Source organism: Podarcis raffonei, chromosome 9, assembly GCF_027172205.1.
Source record: "Podarcis raffonei isolate rPodRaf1 chromosome 9, rPodRaf1.pri, whole genome shotgun sequence".
Lineage (NCBI taxonomy): Eukaryota > Metazoa > Chordata > Lepidosauria > Squamata > Lacertidae > Podarcis > Podarcis raffonei.
In genome coordinates this window covers 60,347,323-60,374,702 of record NC_070610.1, presented here as the reverse complement: position 1 = coordinate 60,374,702, position 27,380 = coordinate 60,347,323, and the positions used below count along the sequence as shown (strand labels likewise).

Here is a 27,380-nt window from a genome sequence, read left to right as displayed (position 1 = left end):
ACTGGGAACGTACAATAATATTAAAACTGCAAACTTAAAATTATATGAACAAGTAAAACCATTATTTCTCTCTTTTCCCCCTCCACGTGTAATTCCTTGTGATTGAAGTAGAACATCTGGATAAAGGGAAATAATGGAAGACAATGAAGTTCAGCCAAACATTTGCTTCCTTTTGATGCAATTCAAAAGACAATTTTTAGTGGACAGCACCCTTAGGTCAAGGGTCAGTTTTAAAGTACTGGGGTCCAAAGTGAATGTTAGCATCAAAATGGTGCTGTATCTGGTCTGCTAGTCATGGGTTACCGTTAGCCACCACTGCTGTAAGATGTAACACTTTACTTTCAAAGTAAAGCTATCTAATCAAATCAATCAAAAATTCTATTATGAAATCTTGCATATCTGATTTTCTATACACCGTTTTGCTGATTTTGTTTTTTAAACACTCTCATGCTTTTTGCATTAATAAAACAGCAAAAACAACACTGTTTACAACACGCATGCACACGATCCAGCCAAAACAAAGCACTTTTAATCAAGTGTCAATGATTTGAATGGGAAAGTGTGCATAATACTGAATATATTGGTGAACATAAAACACAGAGAAATGCATTGCTTTGGGGGAAATTACTTGCAAAAAAAGTGCACATTAGCCAAAACTGCACATAAAAACGTGTGCACTAATGTGCTGGTGAAGTTTCTTTTTTTTTATTGCAAATTGCTGCAAAACGTGGAGAACTGAATATAAGATTTGGGGGGGGGGCAATGAAATGGACAGATCTTACACTGGGGCTTTCCTGAAGCATCATCCCATTGACAGTCGACCTCCCACCCGCTTTGGCCTTTCCTGCCCTCAAATCGGTACAACTCCCACCACAGCCCTTCTTTTCCCACCACCACCACTACTCCGCCGCCAGAACCTGGGGAAGAACACGTCCAGCAACCCGACCTTTTCTTCCACCATCAAACTTACAAGTTGGAAGGCCCCCTTCGGGGATCCGAACAGGATCCCTCGTGCTTACATTCGGGAGCGAGAAGCGCCAGGGCGCACACGACTCGGGAGTTCAACCTCGGAGCTGCGCGTGTCTGTAGAAGGGAAAGGCACTCTGCACATGCCCAGAGGCACGCCCTCATGATCGCCCCTGGGCTGAATGCACCCGGACATGAAGGAAAGGAGGGAGGCAAATATATATATTTGCAACCGAGACTGAAATGACGACGGCTCGGCCTACCCACTCCCGCCCTGCTCCAACCACCCACCCACACACCCCGCCTTTTGTCGGCTTGCTCCGCTGTCGCCCAGCCGCCGGAGGAAGCGCCTACCCAGAGCGGGCAAGCGAAGGCAGGGCCGGGCAAGGCCGGGCCTGGAGCTCCTCCCCGTTTCAGTCAGCGGAGAGTTCCGCCTTTCCCTCCTCCCTTTCCCGGTTTGCCGCCGCCTGGCTGGGCCGCTCTTGTGGCGGCGGCGGCGGCGGTGGCTCCTCCAGCGAGCAGCATGGCGGCCGTGGAGGCCCGGGTGTGCGAGACGTCGGGCTGCAGCAGCGAGGCCAAGCTGCAGTGCCCCACCTGCATCAAGCTGGGCATCCAGGGCTCCTACTTCTGCTCGCAGGTAAGCCCTTGCTGCTGCCCGCGCGCGAGACAGAGGCGCGCGGGCTGCTGCTCCTCCTCCCAGCCCAAGACACGGGCTGGCCGGCGTTCCCACGTTCCCTGCCCGCTGAGGGAAAACACGGCTGCTGCCCGCCTTCCCACAGTTTCCTGGGAGGGGGTTTTTTATGCCCGCGAATGGCTACCGGAGCTCCCGCCGCAGCTCCTCCCGTCCTCCCCGAAAAGCAGGTGGCGCATGAGGGCTGGGCCCGTCCTCAGGCAGCCCGAGCACGTTTTTTACTCGGAAGTAGCTTCCCAGGGGCCTGCTCCCGAGCCCCCTTTGCAAGCAGGACTCTCTCTGCCTCTCAAGTTTGCCTCCCTCTCTCTTGGGTGCCCTGGAAAAGGTCTGAACCACACAGACACGGGTTTTTTTATTTGCTCGTTTCTATGCTCTCTGTGGGTTTCCTTCCCGCCTCCCCCCAGGCAAAAACAGCGCCCTCCTGTTGTGGCCCTGGGTTTCTTAAACAGGTCGAAATGGAGAGGTGAGGAAGGAGCTGGGTTTGGGGGCCCCCATTCTGGACCAGGGGAGCCTACGGAACACCGCTGCCTCCTGCTGCAAACAGGCCACAGAAATGCTGAAGCGGTTCTTCCTTTTGTGTGTCCCCTGTTCTGTGTTTCCATGTGCAACAGCTGTTTTTATCTATTTCAGCTCTGTCATCAAGATTTGCAGGGCATTTTTCGGAGAGAAAGGGGCTGGGTATGATGGCTGTGTGTGCTTTTCCCTCAGCCTATCTACAAGTAATTGTTTCGGTGCTTCAGACATTTTTATTGCAGAGTGGATTTTGCTTCAGGTTTGTGCTTCAGAAACAAAATAGAGAACTCTGTTTTTTGGTGGCACTATTTGTGCACAGTGTGTTTCAGCGTGAGGTTTTATTGGAGCCAGGACTCAGCCCTGAAACTATTTTACTTTTTTATTGTCTCACCTAGTCCTAGAACATAATTGAGAAGGGTGACTCTGAGCATGTGTGGGGAACATTACTTTCATCATTTATTTGCATGCATAGGTTTGCAGTTTGTCTGACTTGTGAGGTTTTCAGTCAGTTTGAACTGTGGCACCTTTATTTTTCAGAAGCAAGCCAGTTTCTGCCCATATATGGGTTAGAAGTATGCTTTGTCTTAGATATCTAGGGTATCTGCCTCATGGGAAATTTAATCACTGGGATTGACACACAGCCTCTTAACTAATATTTCAAAAATTCACACTTGATGATTGGCTTTGACATTGTACTGTGCTAAAAGTTTCATGGGTTAATTATTTAACATGCATCATGTGGAGTTGTTTCTTTGGCCATGTGACACAACTGTCTTCCTGGTTATAGTCATACATAGTTGACTTTGCAGATTTTAGTCCTTCGGAGCTAAATTTCTTGGAAAGAATGAAATACGGTGTAGTCTGATGTTGACTGACTGTATTTCCTAATATGCTGATTTCAGGAAACTGTAATTATAAATGCGATAATAATAGATTTCCCCCCTCTTAAAAGAAATGTAGAATGCATGAAGTCTTGCAAACCCCAAATCATTCAGTCTCTCAAACCTCAATGGCATTTCCATTGATTAAAAGAAACACAAACAATATAAAGTGCCCAAAGACACAAACAGTAAAATCTTTTTGTTGTGCCTTGTACCATTATAATTACACACATAGCAAGAGGTGTGATAAAACAATATTTTAAAAGAGAAGTACTTGAGTCCTGGAGATATAGGCTTACTACTTACCACTTAATTTCTGGGGTTAGAAATATATCAGTGTTGTGTTCAGCTATCTCTGAATCTTGATGCTGCAACATAATACAGTGGTGCCCCGCAAGACGAATGCCTCGCAAGACGGAAAACTCGCAAGAAGAAAGAGTTTTCAGTTTTTCGAGGTGCTTCGCCAGACGAATTTCCCTATGGGCTTGCTTCGCAAGAAGAAAGCCCATAGGGAAACCTCCAGGGACCTCTTTTAAATGCTGGCGGTGGGGAGCAAAGCCTTTCGCCCCCCGCCGGCCTTCAGAAGAGGTCCAGGAAGGCCGGCGGGGGCCGAAAGGCTTTGCTCCCCACCGCCAGCATTTAAAAGCGGTCAGGGATAGCAGGGAAGCGTGCTGCGCTTCCCCGCTATCCCGGACCGCTTTTAAAATGCTGGCCATCGGGAGCAAAGACTTTCGGCCACCGCCGGCCTTCAGAAGAGGTCCTGGACCTCTTCTGAAGGCCGGCGGGGGGCAAAAGTCTTTGCTCCCCCCCGCCTGCCTTCCCGGGATAGTCTCCGCTGTCCCGGGGCGATCTTAAAATGCTGGGGGCCGGCATTTTTAAAATGCTGGGGGCCCGCCAGCATTTTAAGATCGCCCCAGGACAGCGGAGAAGTCTCCGCTGTCCCGGGGGCTTTTAAAATGCTGGGGGTCGGCAGCGAAGGTTTCGCTGCCGCCCGCCAGCATTTTAAGATCGCCCCGGGACAGCGGAGAAGTCTCCGCTGTCCCGGGGGCTTTTAAAATGCTGGGGGTCGGCAGCGAAGGTTTCGCTGCCGCCCGCCAGCATTTTAAGATCGCCCCGGGACAGCGGAGAAGTCTCCGCTGTCCCGGGGGCTTTTAAAATGCTGGGGGTCGGCAGTGAAGGCTTCGCTGCCACCCGCCAGCATTTTAAAATCGCCCCGGGACAGCGGAGAAGTCTCCGCTGTCCTGGGGGCTTTAAAAATGCTGGCGGTCGGGAGGAAAGCCCTCCTGTCCCCGGAGCTTGCGGGGCAGGAGGTGGGGAGAAGGGCTTTTCTTCCCACCGCCAGCCTTCATAACAGCCTTCTGAAGGCTGGCGGTGGGAAGAAAAGCCCTTGTCGTCCCCCCCCCCCCCAGCCTTCAGAAGAGGTCGGGTGACAGACTGTCCCCGGACCTGGTCTTAAGGCGGTTTCCATAGGAACGCATTGATTGATTTTCAATGCATTCCTATGGGAAACCGTGCTTCGCAAGACAAAAAACTCGCAAGAAGAAAAAACTCGCGGAACGAATTAATTTCGTCTTGCGAGGTACCACTGTACTATCCTAGAGTTGAGAGTTCTAAAAAGACAGTTACTGCAACTTAGAGTTGCCATTCTAGTTTCTCAGGCTCCTAAAAGCTCTGAGTGATAAGAGCGGTATCTGTTTACAGTGACCTTTAATACATTGAAAGGCCGATAGGAATCTTCAGTGTGTTTTGATTTAAAAATGACTAAATTTTGCACCAAAACAACTAAAAGAGCACCAGGTGGAAGAGTAACATTAATAAGATAGAAATGTGAGGATGCAAGTCAGATAATTTATCCAAAGAACATACGAAGTTGGCTGCTGGATCCAGCACCCTGTTCTCACATTGGCCAAACAAGATGCCTGTGCTCTGTCCAAACAGACAGCGCTCTGCCTACCTGCAGTTCTCAGCAATCCAGAGGCACAATTACTGGTAATTCTCCATTTAGACCATTATTGTCTGCACTGTGACAACAGCTCTCCAAGGTCTCAGGCAGAGACCTTTCTCATTACTAGTTGACGCTTAGAATTGGGAATACTAGGGGTTGGACTGGGACTATTTTTTTTTATCACCAACCAGACAAAAGAAGCAAAACTTGAAAGATGTCTCTCTCTTCACACTACGTGAATGAACATTAAAATGGTAAACATGAGTGTAAAATGATGCAGTTTGGGGCAGAAACCCTCCAGTATCGCATACACGCAGATGGGATCTGAGCTTATACCTTCTATTTGTGTGTGAATAGCTATATAATCAAGGATACTCGTACTTCAACGTTAGATGTAGGCAGAGTGATATAGCAGCATCATATGCTCCCAGACCAGCTCTTTGAGATTGACTAGATCAGCCTTTGTGAACCTGGTGCCCTCCAGATGTTTTTGATTACTTCTATCAGCCATAGTCAGCATGGCTGTACTGAAACTGATCTAGTTCATTCAGTGGTGCTTTGAGTTCAGTTTTTCACATGTCAGTTTTTCACATGTCAGTTTTTCACATGTCCCACCTACATGAGACTGATCTGCTCAGTGTCCACGCTTGGAAGGTGCAACCAGCAGGTTGGAAGGTCCAACCTGCTATTCAACCCATTGGCTCCGAATGATCGAAGCCTGTGTTTGGAATCATAAACTTTACAAAAACACAAGTCCGTGCTGTAATGTGCAGACTTAGGCTTGTGCAAATCTACTTTGTTTTTATTACTAGAACCCAAAGATCTACCAACCAGAGCCAGTTAGTTATAATGAAAGGACAGGGTGCATCCAAGCACACGATAAATTTTGTTTTCAGTACCAGACCACATTCATTTACGATATATAGTTAAGTTATTCATATACCACTTTTCAGGCAAACCCCCACAAGCTGTTTGCATTGAGTTATTATAGAATCAAAGAATTGTAGAGTTGGAAGAGGGACCCCAAGGGTCATCGAGTTAATCTCCCTGCAATGCTGGAATCACAACCAAGACATGCATGACAGATGGCCTCCCAACCTCTGCTTAAAACCCCCCAGTGAAGGAGCGTCCACCACCTTCCAAGGGAGTCCGTTCTACTGTCACACAGCTCTTACTGTTGGAGTGATTAAAAATAAAAGTAGCATCATTTCCCCTTTGTAAGGGCAGTTGGCCCATTTGGAAGAGCTGCAAAGTTTGCAGTGGTAACTTATGTTGGATCAGCTCTCGCTGACACAAGAATGCCCATTTACAAATGTTGGGGAACTGGTAGCAATGCCTTCATCAGTTAGACACCACAAAAACAGAAAATCTCATCCCCTAGTAAACGAAGTGGTAGGAGATGACTCATCCCTTGTGTTATGTTTGAAAACAGCCTTCGGAAGGACCTTGAGTTAATCCAATCCAGCATTATTTTTCAGTGGGATAGGGATGAGTTGCATCTGTTCTTTTATATATAATGTTTTTGCTCTTGCTTTTACACTTGTTTTTAATGTGTGTTTTTGTAAGTCTCCCAAGCTTATCTTTCTAATAAATAAAATGATAATACAAAAACAACCCTGCTGCTGTTAAAAGCGGTTCTCTTGTCTTTTAACACACTGCTGGTAAACAGAAACATAAGCGTTCAGTAGGACATTTTTTTAGGACATGAACGCTTTTTGCGTGTGACTGGCGGACTGTATTCCTGGTACCCACATTATACATGGGTCTGTATTTACCTCCCTGCCACACAATGCAGGAATAGATTGTAGCCACTGTCTTAATATGTTAGGAGCGTAGTCCAAAAAGAGCAAAGAGAACACCCAGCCTTTTTATTACTTGGTACTGCTTCTGTGTGAAACAGGCTCCACCGCTGGTTCATGTTTAGTTCTGTTAAAGATTGTGGGAGCAGCTTTAAGGATGTTGCCTTATTTCTTACTGGAAATGGTTCTGGCCTGCATAAAAATGCTAATATGGTTCCTTCATCATATCTGGAACTTCAGAGTCCTCCTGATCGCCCACAGTGGGACAGATTCCATATTTTTCTATAGCAGGGAGGGGGTGAGTGTGACAAAAAAATGAATGTTTTTGAGTAAAGAAAACATGAGTAATTTTGACTATCGCTGTCTTGGCAGCTGAATGATTGTTTTTAAGGTTGTGCGCAGAGCTGGAGATGATGCTTCACAGGCAAATAATGCTTGTTTGTTTTTTGAGGGTGATTAAAAAAGGGGACAAAAACAAGACTTTGGCATTATTATTATTATTATTATTATTATTAATGTATTAAATTTAAATACCGCCCTTCATCTGAAGATCACAAGGCGCTTCCTATTGAAGTGAATTCCCTTAGTTGTCTAAATAAGTTTATGGAGGATAACAGGAGTGGGCTGCGCTTCTGTCTCAATTCAAGGGTTGCAGTGTGTGTCAAGTTAATCTGGTGTTTTGTGTGAAGACACCAGTGTGGGAAAGTACAGTAGAGGGCCTGGGGGGAAAAAACCAGCCAAAAGGTTCAAATCTCTCTTTATCAGTACAGTGGTACCTCGCAAGACGGAAAACTCGCAAGAAGAGTTTTCCGTTTTTCGAGGTGCTTCGCCAGACAAATTTCCCTATGGGCTTGCTTCGCAAGAAGAAAAGAAGAAGAAGTCTCCGCTGTCCCGGGGGCTTTTAAAATGCTGGCGGTCGGCAGCAAAGCCCTCCTGTCCCCGGAGCTTGCGGGGCGGGAGGTGGGGAGAAGGGCTTTTCTTCCCACCGCCAGCCTTCAGAACAGCCTTCTGAAGGCTGGCGGTGGGAAGAAAAGCCCTTGTCCCCCCCCCAGCCTTCAGAAGAGGTCGGGGGACAGACTGTCCCCGGACCTGGTCTGAAGGCGGTTTCCATAGGAACGCATTGATTGATTTTCAATGCATTCCTATGGGAAACCGTGCTTCGCAAGACAAAAAACTCGCAAGAAGAAGAAACTCGCGGAACGAATCTTCTCCGATAAAGAAATTTTAGATCTGGTCCTAACCAATGTTGATGACCTGGTTAGTGGGGTAGAAGTGGAAGGATCATTAGGCGCGAGTGATCATGCTCTTCTGAAGTTTACTATACAGCGGAAAGGAGCAGCCAAGCATACTAGGACTCAATTTCTCGACTTTAAGAAAGCCGACTTTATAAAACTTAGGGAAGTGCTGGGTGAGATCCCATGGACAGTAATACTAAAAGGAAAGGGAGTTCATGATGGCTGGGAGTTTGTTAAGAGGGAGATAGTAAAAGCACAACTTCAGGCAATACCAATGAGACGGTAACATGGAAGGTGCCTAAAGAAGCCAGGGTGGCTATCTAAAGAACTTTTAACTGAGTTAAGATTAAAAAAGGATGTGTACAAAAAATGGAAAAGGGGGGAAACCACCAAAGAGGAATTCAAACAAATAGCCAGCACGTGTAGACACAAAGTCAGAAAAGCTAAAGCACAGAATGAACTCAGGCTTGCTAGAGAGGTTAAAAGCAACAAAAAAGGCTTTTATGGGTATGCTCGTAGCAAAAGGAAGAACAAAGAAACAGTTGGGTCACTCAGAGGAGAAGATGGTGAAATGCAAACAGGGGACACAGAAAGGGCTGAACTCCTCAATGCCTTCTTTGCCTCAGTCTTCTCCGATAAAGAAAACAATGCCCAACCTGAAGAATTTGGAGCAAATGATTCAGCAGAGGAAACACAGCCCAGAATAACTAAGGAGATAGTACAAGAATACTTGGCTAGTCTAGATGTATTCAAGTCTCCAGGGCCAGATGAACTGCATCCAAGAGTATTAAAAGAACTGGCAGATGTGATCTCAGAACCACTGGCAGTCATCTTTGAGAATTCCTGGAGAACAGGCGAAGTCCCGGCAGACTGGAGGAGGACAAATGTTGTCCCTATTTTCAAAAAGGGGGAAAGAGAGGACCCAAATAATTACCGCCCAGTAAGTCTGACATCAATACCAGGGAAGATTCTGGAGCAGATCATTAAGCAAACAGTCTGTGAGCACCTAGAAAGGAATGCTGTGATCACCAATAGTCAGCATGGATTTCTGAAAAATAAGTCATGTCAGACTAACCTGATCTCGTTTTTTGACAGAATTACAAGCCTGGTAGATGAAGGGAACGCAGTGGATGTAGCCTACCTTGATTTCAGCAAGGCATTTGACAAGGTGCCCCATGATATTCTTGTAAAGAAGCTGGTAAAATGCAGTCTTGACTATGCTGCCACTCAGTGGATTTGTAACTGGCTGACTGACCGAACCCAAAGGGTGCTCATCAATGGTTCCTCTTCATCCTGGAGAAGAGTGACTAGTGGGGTGCCACAGGGTTCTGTCTTGGGCCCGGTCTTATTCAACATCTTTATCAACGACTTGGATGATGGACTCAAGGGCATCCTGATCAAATTTGCAGATGACACCAAACTGGGAGGGGTGGCTAACACCCCAGAGGACAGGATCACACTTCAAAACGACCTTGACAGATTAGAGAACTGGGCCAAAACAAACAAGATGAATTTTAACAGGGAGAAATGTAAAGTATTGCACTTGGGCAAAAATAATGAGAGGCACAAATACAAGATGGGTGACACCTGGCTTGAGAGCAGTACATGTGAAAAGGATCTAGGAGTCTTGGTTGACCACAAACTTGACATGAGCCAACAGTGTGACGCGGCAGCTAAAAAAGCCAATGCAATTCTGGGCTGCATCAATAGGAGTATAGCATCTAGATCAAGGGAAGTAATAGTGCCACTGTATTCTGCTCTGGTCAGACCTCACCTGGAGTACTTTGTCCAGTTCTGGGCACCACAGTTCAAGAAGGACACTGACAAACTGGAACGTGTCCAGAGGAGGGCAACCCAAATGGTCAAAGGCCAGGAAACGATGCCTTATGAGGAACGGCTAAGGGAGCTGGGCATGTTTAGCCTGGAGAAGAGGAGGTTAAGGGGTGATATGATAGCCATGTTCAAATATATAAAAGGATGTCACATAGAGGAGGGAGAAAGGTTGTTTTTTGCTGCTCCAGAGAAGCGGACACGGAGCAATAGATCCAAACTACAAGAAAGAAGATTCCACCTAAACATTAGGAAGAACTTCCTGACAGTAAGAGCTGTTCGACAGTGGAATTTGCTGCCAAGGAGTGTGGTGGAGTCTCCTTCTTTGGAGGTCTTTAAGCAGAGGCTTGACAACCATATGTCAGGAGTGCTCTGATGGTGTTTCCTGCTTGGCAGGGGGTTGGACTCGATGGCCCTTGTGGTCTCTTCCAACTCTATGATTCTATGATTCTACCATTCTAGCTAAATGGTGTTCTTGAGCTAGCTGAAGCTGCTTCTGGAGGTAGCAAATAAACAAAATGGAAAATCTTCCTGTGTCATAAATCCCATTACTTTTCTTACAAGAATAGGAAAATGGGACAGTTTCACCATAACATAGCTGCTCGTGAAATAATCACGTTTGCTCTTGGTAATTACATAGCGGGAGATGTTCACTTGATTCAACATGGCTTCATGTGCACATTTGACCCCTTTTGGAAGACGGAAAGGTGGGCATGGCGAATGGAAGCATATAAACAATTAGATTTGGTGTCAGTGCTAGATTTGGATTTTGCAGCTGGTATGTGAGGCTCAGGGAGGGGTGGCACCTGCAGACAGGAGAGGAAACAGGGAAGCATCCATACACAGTCTGCAGAGGGAGTTAAGGGATTGTGGAGCTGGCAGTGGTGCAGTCTCCACCCATAATATGGCTGATTACTTGTTTGGTGCTGTGAAAATATTGATCAGGGTAGATTACCATCAATGTAATAATGGGAAAGCATGGAGTACTAAGAAGGTTCTCCTCACCTGTGCCATTGGTCCTTTTGTCATGGAGTTATTCTTCTGTAATCCTCTGGGAATTGTAGCTCTGTGATGGGAACAGGGGTCTCCTAATAGCTCACAGCACTCTTAACAAACTATGTTCCCCACGATTCCCCCATGAACTGTTAAAATGGTATCATAGTGCTTTAAATGTGTGGTGCATATGTGACCTCTCCAATTAACATACTGTGTTTGAACTGAAATTGGATTTCTTAACGATGTAAACATACTCCTGTCTATTTTATAGTCTATGTCTTGTAGCTTGCAGAACTACGGTACTTTATATGATTTAAATATATTGCAAAGCATTGTTAACTTTATACCACTTGCCTTTTTCTTTTTTCTTTAAGGAATGTTTTAAGGGAAGCTGGGCTACTCACAAGTTGCTACACAAGAAAGCAAGTAAGAAAATACTTTTGCTTTTATCATACTCTTTTCTCGCCCTGACATGCACAGAGTTATAGGGGGTGGGGAGGGGAGGGTTGTAAGCCATTTAATCCAGCCCCTGGTTCAGTGCAGTTGTTCCATTGTTAAAGCATTCCAGATGGCTTTCCAGCATTTGCTTGAAGACCTTCAGCAACAGAGAGCCTGGCCCCCTTTAGGTAATCTGTCCCACTGTGAACTGCTCTTTCTGTTAAGATGTTTATCTTCATGTTCAACCAAAATCCACTCTCCTGTATCTCAAGACCATTAGATAGGGAGAGAAAAGTTCTGTGAGTGTCAATTTAAGGCCAGTGTGAAGATGGGTGCTCCTTTATTAGGCAGTACTTTCCAAGTCCCTCCCAATTCTGGCCCAATTCTCATTAGGCACGTCCAACTCTCAAGAGGCTGTGATCTACTCCCAGTATAAAAGAATTGGCATTGGAGGGAGGAGGAGCCAAAGTTGTTGCTTTTTGGGGGTTGGGTTGGACAGAGTTGTTGAGCTTTTTTTAGGGGGCATTTCACAGAGTTGCTGAGCTTTTTGGGTGGGGTGATGCGACAAACCGCTCACCAGCAACAACACCAATGTAGATCACACGCAATGGAATACTACTTCTGCTTTCTGCGTTCCAAAACGTTCAGTGCAGTGCCAAAGGAGGGACATAGCGCCGGGAGTAATGTCCCAGTGATCGACCACGATCGCACAGGCGATCGACCTGTAGATCGCGATCAACCGGTTGGACATAGCTTGACTATACCACTTCAAATTGCAGGTATGGACTTGTATGTGATTGCATGCAATTCCATACAGCACACATTCCCTTCACATTCTCTCAAACAAAAAGCTAGGTGTTGTGGGGGGAAAGGGCTTACGATTAGCCTTCTCCCTGATGTGCTTCCTTTCTATGTACAATAATTTTTTTTGTTTACTTTATTTGTTTGGATGGGCATTCAGTTACATGTGAGGCTACACTTGTCTGAATCGGTGTATCTCAGACGCTGGTTTGAGGCTTTAGTTCCTTTCCCCCCAAAAAAGCTTCTGTTTATTTTCCAAGTCTTCCATGCACTCAATCTTACCCAGTGTGAGTGGGTGTGTTACTGGAGTTTTGACTTTTTTGTTTCTTAACCATTGCTGTTCTTCACCGCATCAGAAGTTGTTTCTAAATAGCTGGGAATGCTGTTGGAATATTATTAATGGCCAATGTGGTTGAGAGAAGCTGATGCAAATAAAAGCACAGAAAGTGAACAGAAAGTCCGTGGCACTCGTGGAAGCCATAAACTTTCAAATAATGGTTCTGTGTTTACTGCCATTAGTGACAAGGTTGAAGGATTTGATCTGTGTTCTGGTTGTAGTTGCAATCTTGAAATCTAGGTTAGGTTGCTTATGTATCATATCTTAATCCAGTTTCAGGAGCCTTTTAACAAAAAAAAAAGTAGATTGGATCTGTATTTCAAGGGAAAAGCAAGCTTAAAAAGTCCTATTCTAAAGGAAAAGGAAGAGTTATGAATATACTTCTCTAATTCCTTTTTGACAGATGTTCCTTCTGGGTTTTTTATGAAGTTGGTTGTCTTATAATTATAGCATTATTTTGTAATTTTGTTTTGTTGGGTTTTTTTTTTGTTTTTTTTACAGAGGATGAAAAAGCGAAGCGGGAGGTTTCTGCCTGGACTGTAGATGGTGACATTAACACAGATCCCTGGGCTGGCTATCGATATACTGGAAAACTTAGGCCACATTATCCACTGGTAAGTAGCTGAAATAACTGAAATGGTGTATCACTTTTAAATCCTGCTGGTGATCAAACTGCAGTAAGAAAATTTCTTAGCAATTATGCTGCCCAGTTGGAAAAATGGTAATAGAACTGTAATTTTGTAAGACACTTACACAATTCTGGTTGTTAGGTTTTCAGGGGACAATATGCAGCAAAAAAAAAGTCAAGGCACTATCATAAATTAGAAGACAGCATTAGGAGAGTATAAATTAATCCTACGGAAGGAAGGAGAGCAAAGGAAAGTAAGGGGGCGGTCAAATCAATTTTAGCTGGATATTCAATAATTTAATAGTCATGCTCTCATGCTCCATTCCCCAGCCCACAGGTATCTTTCAGCCTGCAAATGGCTGAGCCTATACTGCTAAGCAGCAGAGCAATTTGATGTGAGTAGATCTGATTTGGCAACACTTATTGGTCCTCTAGTACTAAGAACCTCAAAGTGTGTCGTGGGATTTGGTGCATATAGCTCATTTTGTGTTGGAGAAGTTGGAATGGGGGCAAAGCAGGGAGACAGAATCTCTGTGGCGGTACTGCAGAACCAGAAAGCTTGCGGAATGTATGTATGTGGGACACGAGTTTAAATACAAAGTTGGCTAGCAGGTAACTTTGCTCTTGCCTTTGTGCACTGAATGCTCTGTGGAAGAGGGTTTTCATCCTGTAGTAGTGGGAGATTAAATTCATCTGGTGTTTCAGTTTTTGAAGAAACACTTGATAATAAAGGGTAATCACTCCCCTCTGCAGTAGATCTGATTAATGTAACAACAAGCACAATCATTTTGGGGTTTCCCCAAAAGCAGTGTCTTATGATTTCTTTGCTCAGAAATTATTATCGTTTATTCAATATCTATACTGCCCTTTGCCAAAGTTTACAGGGCAGTTTACAATATAAAAACACAAAAATACAAACCATAATAACAAACAAAAATAATAACTACCTGTTCTTCTTACTAAATAAATTCCTCAGTTGGTGGGTTTGCATTATTAAGATATAGTTTCTGAAACCATAGTTTGTTTGTTTGTTTGTTTGTCCAAACTCTGCTCAGCTTAACTATGGTTTGTTTACTACCAAAAATCTGACTCTATAATCTGAAGCCATGGTTTTATTGTTGGGGAATAAATTTGGCTTTAAACAATTGCTATTGGATAGGCTATGAAAATAAATACGTTTAAATCCCAATTGTGCTTTATTTAGATGCCAACAAGACCTGTGCCGAGTTACATTCAAAGGCCGGATTATGCTGATCACCCGCTAGGTAATTGCAGATACAGAACAATTCTCACTTTTCAAACTTGCGTTTGATTTAGGCTACATTAATTTTCTTTCAGAATGGATTTGTCTCAGATGGGCTTATCAAAAGCTAAGCTTATTTTTAGCAACCAGTTCCTTTAGAAAACAAGGCTTCAAAAAGCACTTAAAAACCCCTGTGAAGGTCTCAAACAGTGATGTTTCTTGAATCCCCAAATCTAGCATTGACTCTATGCTCTCACTGGATAGCAGAAATTTAGTATATAGCAGCAGTCCATGCTGTTTCAGCCACAGTTTCTAGCTAGAGAACTGTGTCAAATGAATTGCTTGGGAAAAAAGTAAGTTTGGGGAGAGGTTCCCCCCCCAAAAAAATCATGTTTGAATGCCCCCTTGATCAGAGTCCATAAAAAGGGGGGTATCCCATGAGATATGCAAGGGAACTATAGCCCCCTCAGACATCCCCTTTAGTGCTCACCAATACTCTCGGCTTTTTTTGTTGTTTATGCAGAGAGGGTTTGACTTTTTTGAGGGGGCAGTTTCTGTCTGTATTCAATTTGTTTGGTGTGTGTGTGTAGAGGTGCTGATTGTTTTCTGGGGTGGGAAGTGGTGAAAGCCTGTACATCATTCTTTGTGCTTCCATGAATTTGTGTACAGTGGTTCTTGAGGTTACATACGCTTCAGGTTACAGACACTTCAGGTTACAGACTCTGCTAACCCAGAAATAGTACCTTGGGTTAAGAACTTTGCTTCAGGATGAGAACAGAAATCGTGCTCCGGCTGCATGGCAGCAGCAGGTGGCCCCATTAGCTAAAGTGGTGCTTCAGGTTAAGAACAGTTTCAGGTTAAGAACGGACCTCCAGAATGAATTAAGTACTTAACCTGAGGTACCACTGTATATGTTGCCCACAACAGTTTCCTAGATTCCTAATGTGCCCCCAGGTCCAAAAAAGTTTGGAGACCCCTAAATAATATATATAAAACATTTATTACTTATAAATGGGCCTCCCCAGCCACTCTGGGCAGCTCTCAACAGAATATTAAAAACACGATAAAACATCAAACATTAAAAACTTCCCTAAACAGGGCTGCCTTCAGATGTTTTCTAAAAGTCAGAGAGTTGAGTCATGTTGAGTTCCTGCTAGGCTTTTCTTTCACAAGGGGGGGGGTGCAAATATGGTGGGTGGGTAGTCAAAACGTGAGAATGAGGAAGAAGAAAAGTCACTTTCCCAAGTGCTGTTTGGTATGTGGTTTTTGTGTCCCTTTATATCATAAACCTCTTGTCATGCATCTCCCTCTGCATACTTTCACTACTAACCCATTGTCAGGGATCTCTCTGCTACTCAAAAGCTAAATGTTAATACTGCCACTCTGGGGATGGTTTTTTTTGGGGGGGTGTCATTTTACTGCTTCTCTTGAAAAGAGCTATTTCAGTTACATTAGCGCAGGTTTTGGGATACGGGAAATTGCATCCGTTAACTAAAAATTATTATGACTAGGTAATAATTGACGTTTCTCTTTAGGCATGTCTGAATCGGAGCAGGCTCTTAAAGGAACTTCTCAGATAAAAATTCTTTCAGCAGAAGATACAGAAGGGATGCGAATAGTGTGTAGGGTAAGTCTATTTTGGAATATGTTATAATCCCAACAAATCTTAAGAGGGAATAGTTTTTGCATGCTTGTGTGAGTGAAAAGCACAAATAATTTGAGGTGTACCCAAAAAGGTGAAATCTTACCATATGTAATGAATAATGTTGAGCATGATTTCTGGTAAGGTCCATATCTCAAGAGTTGCCAGAATTGCATGGCTTTGTGTATAAGGATTTTTAAAAACTGTACCCCACATTTCATTTTGTTTTGTCAAGATTTGTACGTGAAATTCTGGTTAATGAATATTTTAGCCAGCATGATGACTTTTTAAAATTTAGGCACTAATCAAATGTTTTATGCATGCTTTAATATGCCTACCACTTATTTTCTGCCTCCTGGGGGAAAGACTTCATGGGGAGGAAATCGCATTTGGTATTGGTCGTCACTTCTCTTATCACAAGAACTTTTGTCCTGGTTTATGGTCTGTCTTGCCCTATCTGTAGCTTACAATGAATTAGCAGTGACCTACTGCATACTTTCTGATTGCTGCTATTTCGTTCCTCCTCTGACGTGGGCAGAATAAACAAACCAGAAAGCCTTGCACTTCTTGTAATGTCTGAATGAGGCATCATGGTTTGCCACTTCCTAGGAAACCACAGTCCGTAAACCAACAACAAACCATTGCTTAGGGGCTAGTGACTATGGCTTAAGGAGCAGCATGGCAGATTCCTGGTTTGGACATAACAGGATGTCAAGGCCTTCTTCATTTGTTTTTCTTGCTCACTCTAGGGGAGAAGCAAAGTGAGAGCTGTTGGCCAAAGTGTAGTAATTCTCTGCTTGTTCATTGGTAACCTGTGATAAGTTGGAAACCCTGACTTGTTATATGTGAATGTGGCCTCTGTCTTGATGATAAACTCTGCTCCTTTGTCTTGCAGCTTGCTAGAGAGGTATTAGATGTTGCTGCCATGATGGTAAAGCCAGGTGTAACTACTGAAGAAATAGACCACGCTGTTCATCTAGTAAGGATACTTCACTGAGCTTCTGGATTTTTGTTTCTGCTGTGCCTTTATAATTGGTATATTTGATAACACGCTTTCTTGATTTTCCTGTGCAGTTACAACTATGCATACTCCATCGCTCAAAGCACGATTCCCATTTCTTAAAGCAACCTGAGAATGCCAAAGGTTCTCCGGTGTCATTTGCTTCCATATGTGTAGCCTCTGACATTCTCTAATGGGCCCAATATAGTATTGTAAAATGTCCTTCCTTGCCCACCTTCTTTCCTACCAAATTTGCTCTGTAAACAGTAGTTGTAGGATGTGGCATTCTGCTGCCCCGTATGCCACTCTGGCACACATGCCAGGATATTTCAAGGAGGCTGTAAGCACTAAGGTGCAACTCTACCCATCCTCCCACTGCAGTGGAAATAGTTTTTTAAATTATTAATAGAAGTTATCTCAGCAGGGTTTCAGACTTGCACATTGCTGCATTAAGCGGAGGAAATAATTTTAAAGAAAAGTAAAGATTTTTAAAATATGGTGATGACAGTGCATAGCATTTATATGGCACTGTTGTTCCAGGGGCTTCAGATAAGCTTTTAAAATGTCCTTGTAAGGTAGGTCCGTATTATTGTACGTGCATTGAACATAGCTGCCTAATACCAGGTCATATTATAGCCTATGACAGCAGGTCTGGGTCTCAGACAGAGGTCTTTCTACTTCATCCTTTCTTGAAATGGAGATGTTTAGAATTGAACCTGGACCTTTGGTATGCAGAGCTTGTGCTGTGGTCCTTCCCCATGTTGCCTGGTGCTGATAACGCTGAGGTTGCAGGTTCGATCCCTGTATGGGACAGCTGCTGCCAGAGACCAGGCTGAGGAGTACTGCTCTGATGAGGAATGGTGGGAGCCTCCCCACCCCCCTGCTCCTGACCAAGAGCCTGAAGCTGCCCAGGAGCAGTGGGGCAGTATCGATTTGGAACAGTGGTTTGCAGAGGGGCATTGTTCTGAAGACAAAAGTTGGGAAGAACTGGGGTGGGGGGTGAACAGCAAAGTGAAGAAGAACTGGAAGAGAGAGAGAGCCAACAGACACTCTCTCGCTGGAAAGTGTCCAGCCTATCAGTCCAAGGTCACGTAGAGCAGATAAGGTGGCTACACAAAAAGTACGGTGGTTGCGAGATCAGGTTGCAAGACGGAAGTGACTGGGAGGGTGGGGGAAAGTGGGTGGAAACCTTAATTGGGAGTACCTTCATTCCAAGGATGGCTGCTCTGTTTTTCCCCCCCTCTGATCATTAAAGACACTTTAAATGATAAGGGACTATTTTCACTTTGTCCTGCTTATCTATGGCCAAAGGGAGGGAGGAAGCCGAGTCTCCGGAGCCTGACAGCTGCATATTTCTGCATTGCAGGGGCTTGGACTAGATGATCCTTAGGGTTCATTCCAACTCTAGATTTTATGATTCTATGACTTGCCTAAATCTGTCTGGAGTTTGTGGTATGGGAAACATTTGACTTGGGGACTTGTTGGTTCAGAGCTCAGTCCCTTGGCTACCTCAGTGCACCAGCTCCTGAATTCACAGCCAGGGGCAGATTATTCTCAAAAAACCATTTAGATTCCCCCCCCCTTGTGGATATGTTACATGGAAGCATGTAATGTGCATATGAGTCAGACAGCTGTTAATGTAGGGTAGAGTAGCAAGCTGTGTTTCACAGGACCGTTTGGTTAAGAAGACCCCCATGTAAACCAGAAGCTTACCACAGCACTGAAACATTTGGTCTAGGAAAAGGTTACCAGCCCATTCCTAAATAAATTGACTTGGACATAAGTCATGCTGGTTTGGTGGATCATATTTCCAGATTGTCACACTTAGGCCCCTTGCCTTTGTCCTAACTCCTTTAGAATAATATGAATATTTCAAAATCTCTTTCAGGCTTGCATTGCCAGAAATTGCTATCCTTCCCCACTGAATTATTACAATTTTCCTAAGTCTTGCTGCACGTCAGTAAATGAAGTGATCTGCCATGGAATCCCAGACAGGCGACGCTTACAAGAGGGTGATATCGTTAATGGTAGGAAAACCGATTAAGTAATTTTAGTATCCTTTAAAAAACTTGGTATGGTGTTTGGAAAAATGCCACTAATGAATAGGACTTATATTTGGATTCCCCCCCTCCCCGCCTTGGAAATACAGGTTGGTCTTACTGGTTTTTTAAAAAAATTCTGATGGCGAAACTCATTTCTCTTGCTTAGGTGCATGTAAATTAAACTGTAAGCTGTGCTGGTGTGAGGGGGGGGCGTGTTCTCCATAAGAGATTTCTTTTTTTCTATTGTGCAGAAGCAAAGCTGAAAATGAATATTCTATATGGGATGTGTGAACTGGGCTCAGGCGCACTGATCCCTTTTGCGGCCAGTACTGCTATACATCCTGGTGAATGATAGCACAGCGACCTTAGATGGAGGAAATGTGTGTGGTGGTGGTGGGGGGGGGGAGGAATTGCAACAGTGCGTTCTAAATATCTTCCAATAGTGGCAGGATATAATTCATTGCATTGCCTGTTGGCTCCCTACCCAAGTACTTTGGCTTTTCAAGTGATTAGTCTGTGCCTTCCTGCACGTCTTCTGAAATCATATTGGAATAAATAATGAGTTGTTCTGGAACTATTGTGGAGTGAGCTACTTGAAATTTGCCTCCTAAAATTGGACCCTGCAAAGCTGTGGGTTCTAGCCAACAAAATCGTCCCATTAGCCCAAAGACTACTGCCTGTGCAGTGGGACTTCTTCTCCGTGTGTGCTCCTGTCCCTCCCAAAACTTTTTTTAGGCTTTCCCCAGTCTTCTGGAGAAGATTTTGGGGCTGGGGTAGGGCTTGAAGGAGAGGAGGGTTTTGTGTTAATGGAACAACTTCATTGGTTGTAACCCTCTGACCTCAAGCCCCATGAAGTTACCTTATACAGTGTGCTTGTCTCTTACATTGAGGTTCAATTCCAAGGGTTACATATATGCACGAAAATAGCATATACCCAAGCCCTTGTAAGCCGCCCCACAGTTAGTGGGATGTGCAGAGTGAGAACTGGCACACTGAGCAGGCCTTGCCCAGCAAGCAAGGCAGAGAGCTTAAATGCTCTTTTTGTGCCGGGTAACCCAAGCAGACCTGGTGCAAAAGAGCTTTTATGCTCTCCACCTTGCTTGGGAGTCGACGTGTGCAGTTTCAACCAGCTTGCCTTCAGCTGCGTATGGTTGGAATCAAGCCAAATGCACGTAAGGTGCAGGCTTATTGTACTGAATCAGACCAGGATTGTGTCAAGCACAGTGTCCCTTCTGACCAGCAGTGAGACGTTTTAAAGCAGAAACTGTGGCCAAGTAAACTTATATCCATCAAGTCTCATGAGAGGTCTTTCTGCACCCCTTTGTTTAAAAGCTGGAGTTGATGCAGATTGACCCTGGGACATTCTGCATGTAGAGCAAACGCTCTCACATTGAGCTTATGGCTCTGCTTCTCCACTCTTGGTTTTCATCCCCAGATCCTAGGGCTGTAAGAGGCCTAAAGCTTGTCCCATGAAGTCCACCTGTCTCAAAGTAGAATTGTCTCCACGTTAACTCTTACAGTTTACGCACATCATAAACCAGGGCATTGCTGTCAAAAGGATTTTTTTATTGGCTACAGCTGGTTGTTTTTTATCTTAAAGTTCCCCCTTCCTTCTCCAATATGACATTGTTACCCATTCACTCTGACCTGTCTGGGGATGACAGAAGTCGATTTGCAGTGTAATCCTTTGCATGCCTCCTTGGAAGCACTGCGTTCATGGGTGCTTACTCCTAATAAAGTGTGCATAGCCTTAATGTCAGGAAAGCTTCTTAATATAGCTTCTCATTCCCTCTGTGCTTGCTGGTTTTATGGCATCTTTCCTCGATTTAATCACATTTCTTTTATAATAATTTTAGGGTCAGAAACATGTAATACAGGAAATGCAATGTTTTCTCTTGTTCTTTACAGTGGACATTACTGTTTATCGTAATGGTTATCATGGGGATCTCAATGAGACATTTTACGTTGGGGAAGTTGACGAGGGTGCAAAGAGGCTAGTTCAGACGACATACGAGTGCCTAATGCAAGCCATTGATGCAGGTAAGGGCTGGCTGGAGCCTATGGTTTCATGTCTCATTTTTTCTTTCTTGTTTTATCTCTGACATGCGACTGATAGACTGCTAGATATTCTGGGTGCTGTGTCATTATGGAGTGTGCCTTAATCCAAGGTAATGCACTGTGCCAAACCACTGCCAAAAGCTATACCTTCAGTGCTACTGAATGGCATACAAAGATCAATCTGGAGTGATTAATTGCAATAAATTGCTTGAATACTGAGGCTTGAATGGACTCCTTTGTGGAGATTTAGCTACGAAAGAGATGGAGCCTCAAGTTCAGGATTTCTTTCTGGATATCTTGATAGTTGCAGTCTGTTTATTTTGTCAGATTTCTGTCCTTACAAAGGGGTGATAAATATTAAATAAACAGAAGTGTTTGAAGGCATACTCTGAAATTTATCAGCTTTAGGCACGCTGTAAGCTTTTTGTTTTGATTTTGTTTGTGGGATAGTCTGCAAATAGGCCAGACAGTGAGCTTTGACAGTTAAACATTAAAAAGCGTAGGTTGCACAGATGACTGGAGTTATTTCCCATGAAATGTTTGGCATTTGCAAAAGTTCATTTCTTTATTATTTTTAGCAGTGAAACCTAGATTGGAAAAGATTACCAGCACAAGTGTCTGAATATCAGAATTTGAATCTTGCATTTCTGAAGTATTAGATTAGAATTCCCTCCCTTAGAATACTTTTCTGCCGTAAGAATTCCTTTGAGGGGTAGTGTTTGCCTGTTGCTGAATGTTCTTGTGCACACACAGGATCATTTCTGCTGGGCAGAAATACAAATAATAACCTTTGCCTTCATCAATTAGCTGATCCTGTTTGTGTTCATTTTAGTAAAGTAACGTATGACTTACTTTGCAGTGAAACCTGGTGTTCGATATAGAGAGCTGGGAAATATTATACAGAAACATGCTCAAGCCAATGGATTTTCCGTAGTTCGGAGCTACTGCGGGCATGGGATTCATAAGCTTTTCCACACAGCTCCCAATGTGCCACATTATGCCAGTAAGTATGGGCAGTGTCTGCTGCTTCTCAGTTGATAGCAATCATTAAGAATTAACTATTCCATGCACTTCCCCAGACTAAAATAATGAATTCCCACATCCTGTGAGCTGTAGCCATAAAGAGCTTTTGGGGTAAGTTTTACAGAGGTAGCAGAGGTACATACTTCACATAGTTCAATTCAGATTGGCACAAGAGCAAAAAGTAACCTCCTTCTCTAACCATCCTTGTGACAGCGATTATCAGCTTAAATACGCCTTATTATAGGTCGGAAGCAAGGCGGTAAGGCAGCCTTCTCTAACCTGGTGTTCTTCAGATGTTTTGGACTAAAACTCCCATCAGCTCCAGCCAACATGGCTGTATTTGTTGGGAGTTGGAGTCAAAGACATATAGTGGGCATTAGGTTAAGGAAGGCTGTAGGAGAGCATGTGCTTTCCATGCAGGGAGCCCCAGTTTCTGTCTCTGCTATTCCCAGTACAAAGGATCTAATGAAACTGCTGCCATTTGAAGCAGACAGAGCTGGGCTAAAGGTCTGCCTGTACGAAGCCGCTATATATTTATTGATATTATTATCATCTCTGTATATTTGAAATGGCATGCAAAGACCACCAGTTCAACAATAAAAGCAGCAGAACAATTAAGGTTGTTGTTTAAAAAAGAAATCTAATAACCTAAGAGCAGAAAAAGGACAGCTTAAAACAGTGCCATCCACACTCAAAACCAACAGCAATAAAATTACAAAACAAGTGACTTGCAGCGGACTTTACTTCTTGTGGAAGGGCAGTCCACAAACAAACACCACCAGTGAGAAAGGACTCTCCCGAGTTGCCACACACCTGCTTTTTTACCTGGCTGGGGCACCCAGAGAAAGACTTCTAATGCATATTGACATACGTTACATGTCCTCGGTGAGACTGACTTCACAATATTGGCTCCACAATTTGGTCTGTGCTCCTGTATAGACCACACATGTATCTCCTCAAATATAGCTAGCGCCTTGGTCTCGGGAATAATGCGGAATGGTGAGCTGTTTAGCTAAACTGTGGATCATTTTAACATCTGAACCTGAGCCTGCTTTGAAACCACGGTTTCTTTTGGATTTACAAACCAGTTGTGAGGCTGATTTGCAAACCATAGTTTGTGCTAACTGGGACTGGTTGCATTCTGAATTGACAAATGACTTTGGGCCCATTACTTCACCTAAAGAGGCTGCTGCTCCATAGAAATGGGGCAGGAGTGAACTTAAGCTGTGTGTTGAGCAGATGGGAAACCAAAGCAGTCAAGCGATGGTTTGCATGTTGTAAATCAGAACTCAAAAAACCATAGTTTGACCTTTCAACACTATGGTTGGCACAAACCGCAATTTTGTGTTGTATCCCAATCCAGAGGTAGAAACAAAATTACCACCATTAAGTTCCCATTGCATTTTATCTTGTATCTCTTACCTTCTGCGAACTCTTACACTCTCTTGATCCCTTTTGCCTTTTCAGAAAATAAGGCTGTTGGTGTAATGAAGCCTGGCCATGCGTTTACAATAGAACCAATGATTTGTGAAGGTAATTATGCAGCTGTGGATCTAATTCTGATTGCAGCCATTTTTCTGAATGACTTTTCTTGGTCTCTACTCAGGAAACACCTACAGGGTTAATGCTTCTCAATGCTTTGTGGCTCACATATAACTTATTTACTACAACAGCAATTTCCTACTGAGCATTACTAAATAATGTCTTTGCAGTATGTACTGTATTCCTGGCATTACAACTTGTTCATGTGGGCACAAAGGATTATATCACCCGTAAAGTCATCTAAGTGAAATGTTACCAGTTCTTAACAAGGTCACATGAACAGTCAAATTCTCGCAAAAACATTCCAGGTCCAATTAGACACCAGAAAAGAGCATCATATTTCTTAAAAGACTTTACTTCAAGAGATTCTGAGGTGGTCTTTGTTTTTCTCAACCTTTTACCTAGTCTCTACCTTTTTGTGTAACAATTACATTTCAGACCATTTTCAGCCATTGTTAACAGATTTGGTAAGGTAGATTCTCTATCCGCCAACCATTTTGCACAATGCAGACCTTAGTTAAATTAAGGAGATAATTTGTGCTGTATTATTGATGCTTTTATTGGCCATTCTTTTTATACTGGAATCACTTTGATACGCCTCATAGAAAGTGGTTCATAAAATAAATAACGAATAGACGAATGAATGGAAGCAATATGCTGGGATAGTATATTATGAGTGTCAGCAGAATGCCCCAGTCAACAACAAAAATGGAAGTGAATAGAGGCGGCGCAGGAAGAAAAGACACAGGCATCAAGGCTATTTGTACAAAAGTAAAAACAACAACACCAAAACCTGAAACTGCCGATCAGACTCCTTTAAAAAATGTATGACGTTCTCCCCCCTTTAAACAAGTTCTAAATTTTTGCATTCTTCTCATTAGGTGGGTGGCAAGATGAGACCTGGCCTGATGGCTGGACTGCTGTGACGCGAGACGGGAAGCGTTCTGCCCAGTTTGAACACACACTTCTGGTCACAGATACTGGGTGTGACATCCTAACCCGCCGGCTGGATAGCATTCGCCCTCACTTCATGACTCAGTGCTAGTGTAGACCAAGCTGGGAGGCCTGAACCCAAGCATCTCTTCTGCTCTGTACTATGTGTTTCACTAAGAGTACAGGCTAAAAGGGGGGGAATTTATCACCTGTTTTTCTTCTTCTTGACTGTAGGTAGGAGATGCAGCCTTGCATTGAGAGGTTAATGCCGTAGGCTTGAAAAGCAGAGAGATTTTAGAGCCTCAGTCTCTGCCCTCCTGCCACCCCAACATTGCTTGAACTTTTCTTTTTTTTCTTCAAATCATTGTCCTTATGGTACCTCATTTCACCCCCTCAGCCGGGCTTCTGTCACTGCCGCCATTCTCAGCAGCCACACACAGCTTCTTTTCGTGGTGGATGCAAGGATTCAGAAACAAGCCTTTCTGTTTTTACAACACCTGAGAGTTTAAACTTTTTCTTGTTCCAAAGACAACCCTTCCTTAGCTGTTTAAATGGACTGGGCTTTCATCTGTGCATAATTCAGCGGTGGAATTTTCTACTTGAAAATGTTGAATCGGAATTTTGTTCTGTCTACCCCTCTTCCACCCTGTTGTTACTGTATATGGAAGTATAATATCTGCCTGTTAATTGATGGGCCTGTTTCTCTTTGGCTGGCAATTGCTACAGGTAGTTCTCTGTCTAAGGGGGCTGGGGAGGGACAAAATTACTGAAATGCTGCCCTGTGCAGTTTTTTTTTTTTACCAAAACACAGCCTCAAGACGGGTAGTGCTTGGCAGCCAATGATGTTCCAAGGTTCGCTTTGAAGCAGCTAGTTTTTAATTTTAGATAAGGAATGCGATTGAAATGGGGAAGAGTTTCTGTTCTCCTGTGTGCATTCTAAAGAAGGGCATGTCCCAGAGGTCCAAGACCCATCTCTTTAACAGCATCTTTCTAATCTGCAGTAAATTTATGTGCATGTCACCATGGCCAAGTGGTTGCCTGCCAGGCAGACCACTTGGTGCATGGTTTCAGTTAATATTACAGAAATTGTGACATGCTACTTTGCAGGAGCTGGATCAATGGCTCTGTGTTTGGATTGCTACTTCTCTTCTGGATACTCCCATTCTGGGATGGCCAAAAAACCACCTCACTGGATTGAAGGAGAGAGGTTTCACCAAGTAGTCATGAGAATTGGTCTATATCAAGTGTTCGACTTTGCCCCCCCCCCCGTACTATCGGACTACAACTCCCATCATTCTCTAAATAATAATAATAATAGTAATAATAATTCCCAACCACTTTAGCCAGTGGGGAGGGATGATGGGGATCCAAGACTGAATACTGTGTCTACAGAATAGAGAAAAAGTTGCTGATCCTGTTTTTATATTGCAGTCTGACCACCTTTTCATGGCTCTTTGTGGAAATTGTGCGATATTCCAGTTACCCACTGCAATTGTTTCACCAAAGCAAATTGTTCTAAGCAAAGATAATGCACTTGAAAGAAGCAAAAATTGGACAGCCCTTGAAATTGCTTGTGTTCTTAGGCCAGGTACAGTACGGGCAATTCTGGCATAATTTATCCTCCCACTTTTTCCAGCGGTAACTTTGTAATACAGATCTGGGAGATACTACTACTGCTGTTGGGGAAGATTTGTTTCGTTGGGCTTAGGCAGTTGCTGCTGAGGCTTCCATTCCAGAGAAAGGTGGTTCTTTCAACCACATTTTCTTGCCTAGTGCCCACTCTAACCTTACAATGTTGGGAGTTCAGTAAACTAGTGAAGAGAAATCAGGTCATAAAATCATGGGCACAACATGCCACATTTCTACTCTGGTGTCGGACATCTCGTCAGAAGAATTGCAAGGAGTTCGAAAAACCCTCAGCATCTTACCCATGTCAACAGCACATAACTTCAGTTCTTTAGACAGCTTAGGGCGGTTGTGACTAAACTCAACAAGAAATTGAAAGAAATCTTTCCCAGAGTGCCTCAGTTGTTTTTTTCTTTCTGAAAGTGTATTGTTGGGACAATGTTTTTCATTCTGTAATGTGTTTAAGAGGCGGTAAAGTGACTCAGAAATGTTACAAGCACTTTCGTGCATGTGCAGAGATTTTAACAAAACAGGCTGCAATATATCTTGAGTGGAGTTAACCAATGTATGCAATACATTTAAGGAGATTAAAAGTCTGGATGGTTGACCCTGGAGTCTATTTTGCCAGTTACTTTTAAGCAGTATAACCTACTTCTCCCTTTTAATCTTCTCCTTGATTAAAGGATTTGACTTCAGCTCATGGAATTAAATCTAGAGATTCTTCAGGGAAACCATTCAGTGATGATGAAATAGGGCATGTTCAGCCCTGGGCCCAACTGATCCTACTACATGTGCTTTTTAATGCACATTTTCAATCTGCAAACAAAGTGGAATCAGACATTTATAGTGTTCTTTCCTGAATGGTAAGACAAGCTGCCTCCTCCCTCATGAATTGCAAGCAGCTCTATAAAGACTTAATGGTGAGAAAATCAACTAAAATCAACTGGGCAGGGGAGAGGAATGTTCTACATTTTAACCCATTTTTTGCATATGCAAAATCTTCCCTCTGGTACAGATGAAGCTCTCTGAGTAGCCCAAGCTCTACCTTTTAATATAAAAAATCTTAGCTAGAAGCCTGGTAAGTAATTGCTGAATTGGGGTTTGGCTAGGAAAACAACCCATGAAGGTGAAGGCAGGAATTTTTTTGTGTATGTTTTTCCAGCTCACGCAAGCCTAAACCAGTTATACAGAATAATGTAATGCAGGACTAT

At 43.6% G+C, this 27,380-nt stretch overlaps 1 protein-coding gene across 1 annotated transcript; it reads left to right on the top strand.

Moving 5' to 3' along the window:
- The first annotated feature begins 1,309 nt into the window (after positions 1-1,309).
- Positions 1,310-26,783, top strand: METAP1 (methionyl aminopeptidase 1). The gene is made up of 11 exons (XM_053403982.1): positions 1,310-1,603; positions 11,231-11,282; positions 12,934-13,046; positions 14,265-14,325; positions 15,839-15,930; positions 16,841-16,924; positions 18,834-18,972; positions 20,896-21,027; positions 21,905-22,048; positions 23,536-23,601; positions 24,492-26,783. The coding sequence occupies exons 1-11, from the start codon at positions 1,490-1,492 to the stop codon at positions 24,653-24,655; spliced, it is 1,161 nt and encodes a 386-aa protein (XP_053259957.1). The 5' UTR covers positions 1,310-1,489; the 3' UTR covers positions 24,656-26,783.
- Positions 26,784-27,380: the final 597 nt, after the last annotated feature.

Coding starts and splice junctions, on each gene's coding strand:
- METAP1 (XM_053403982.1), top strand. CDS start 1,490: ATGGCGGCCGTGGAGGCCCGGGTGTGCGAGACGTCGGGCTGCAGCAGC. Junction 16,925..18,833: donor TAGACCACGCTGTTCATCTA/GTAAGGATACTT, acceptor AATCTCTTTCAG/GCTTGCATTGCCAGAAATTG. Junction 18,973..20,895: donor AGAGGGTGATATCGTTAATG/GTAGGAAAACCG, acceptor TGTTCTTTACAG/TGGACATTACTGTTTATCGT.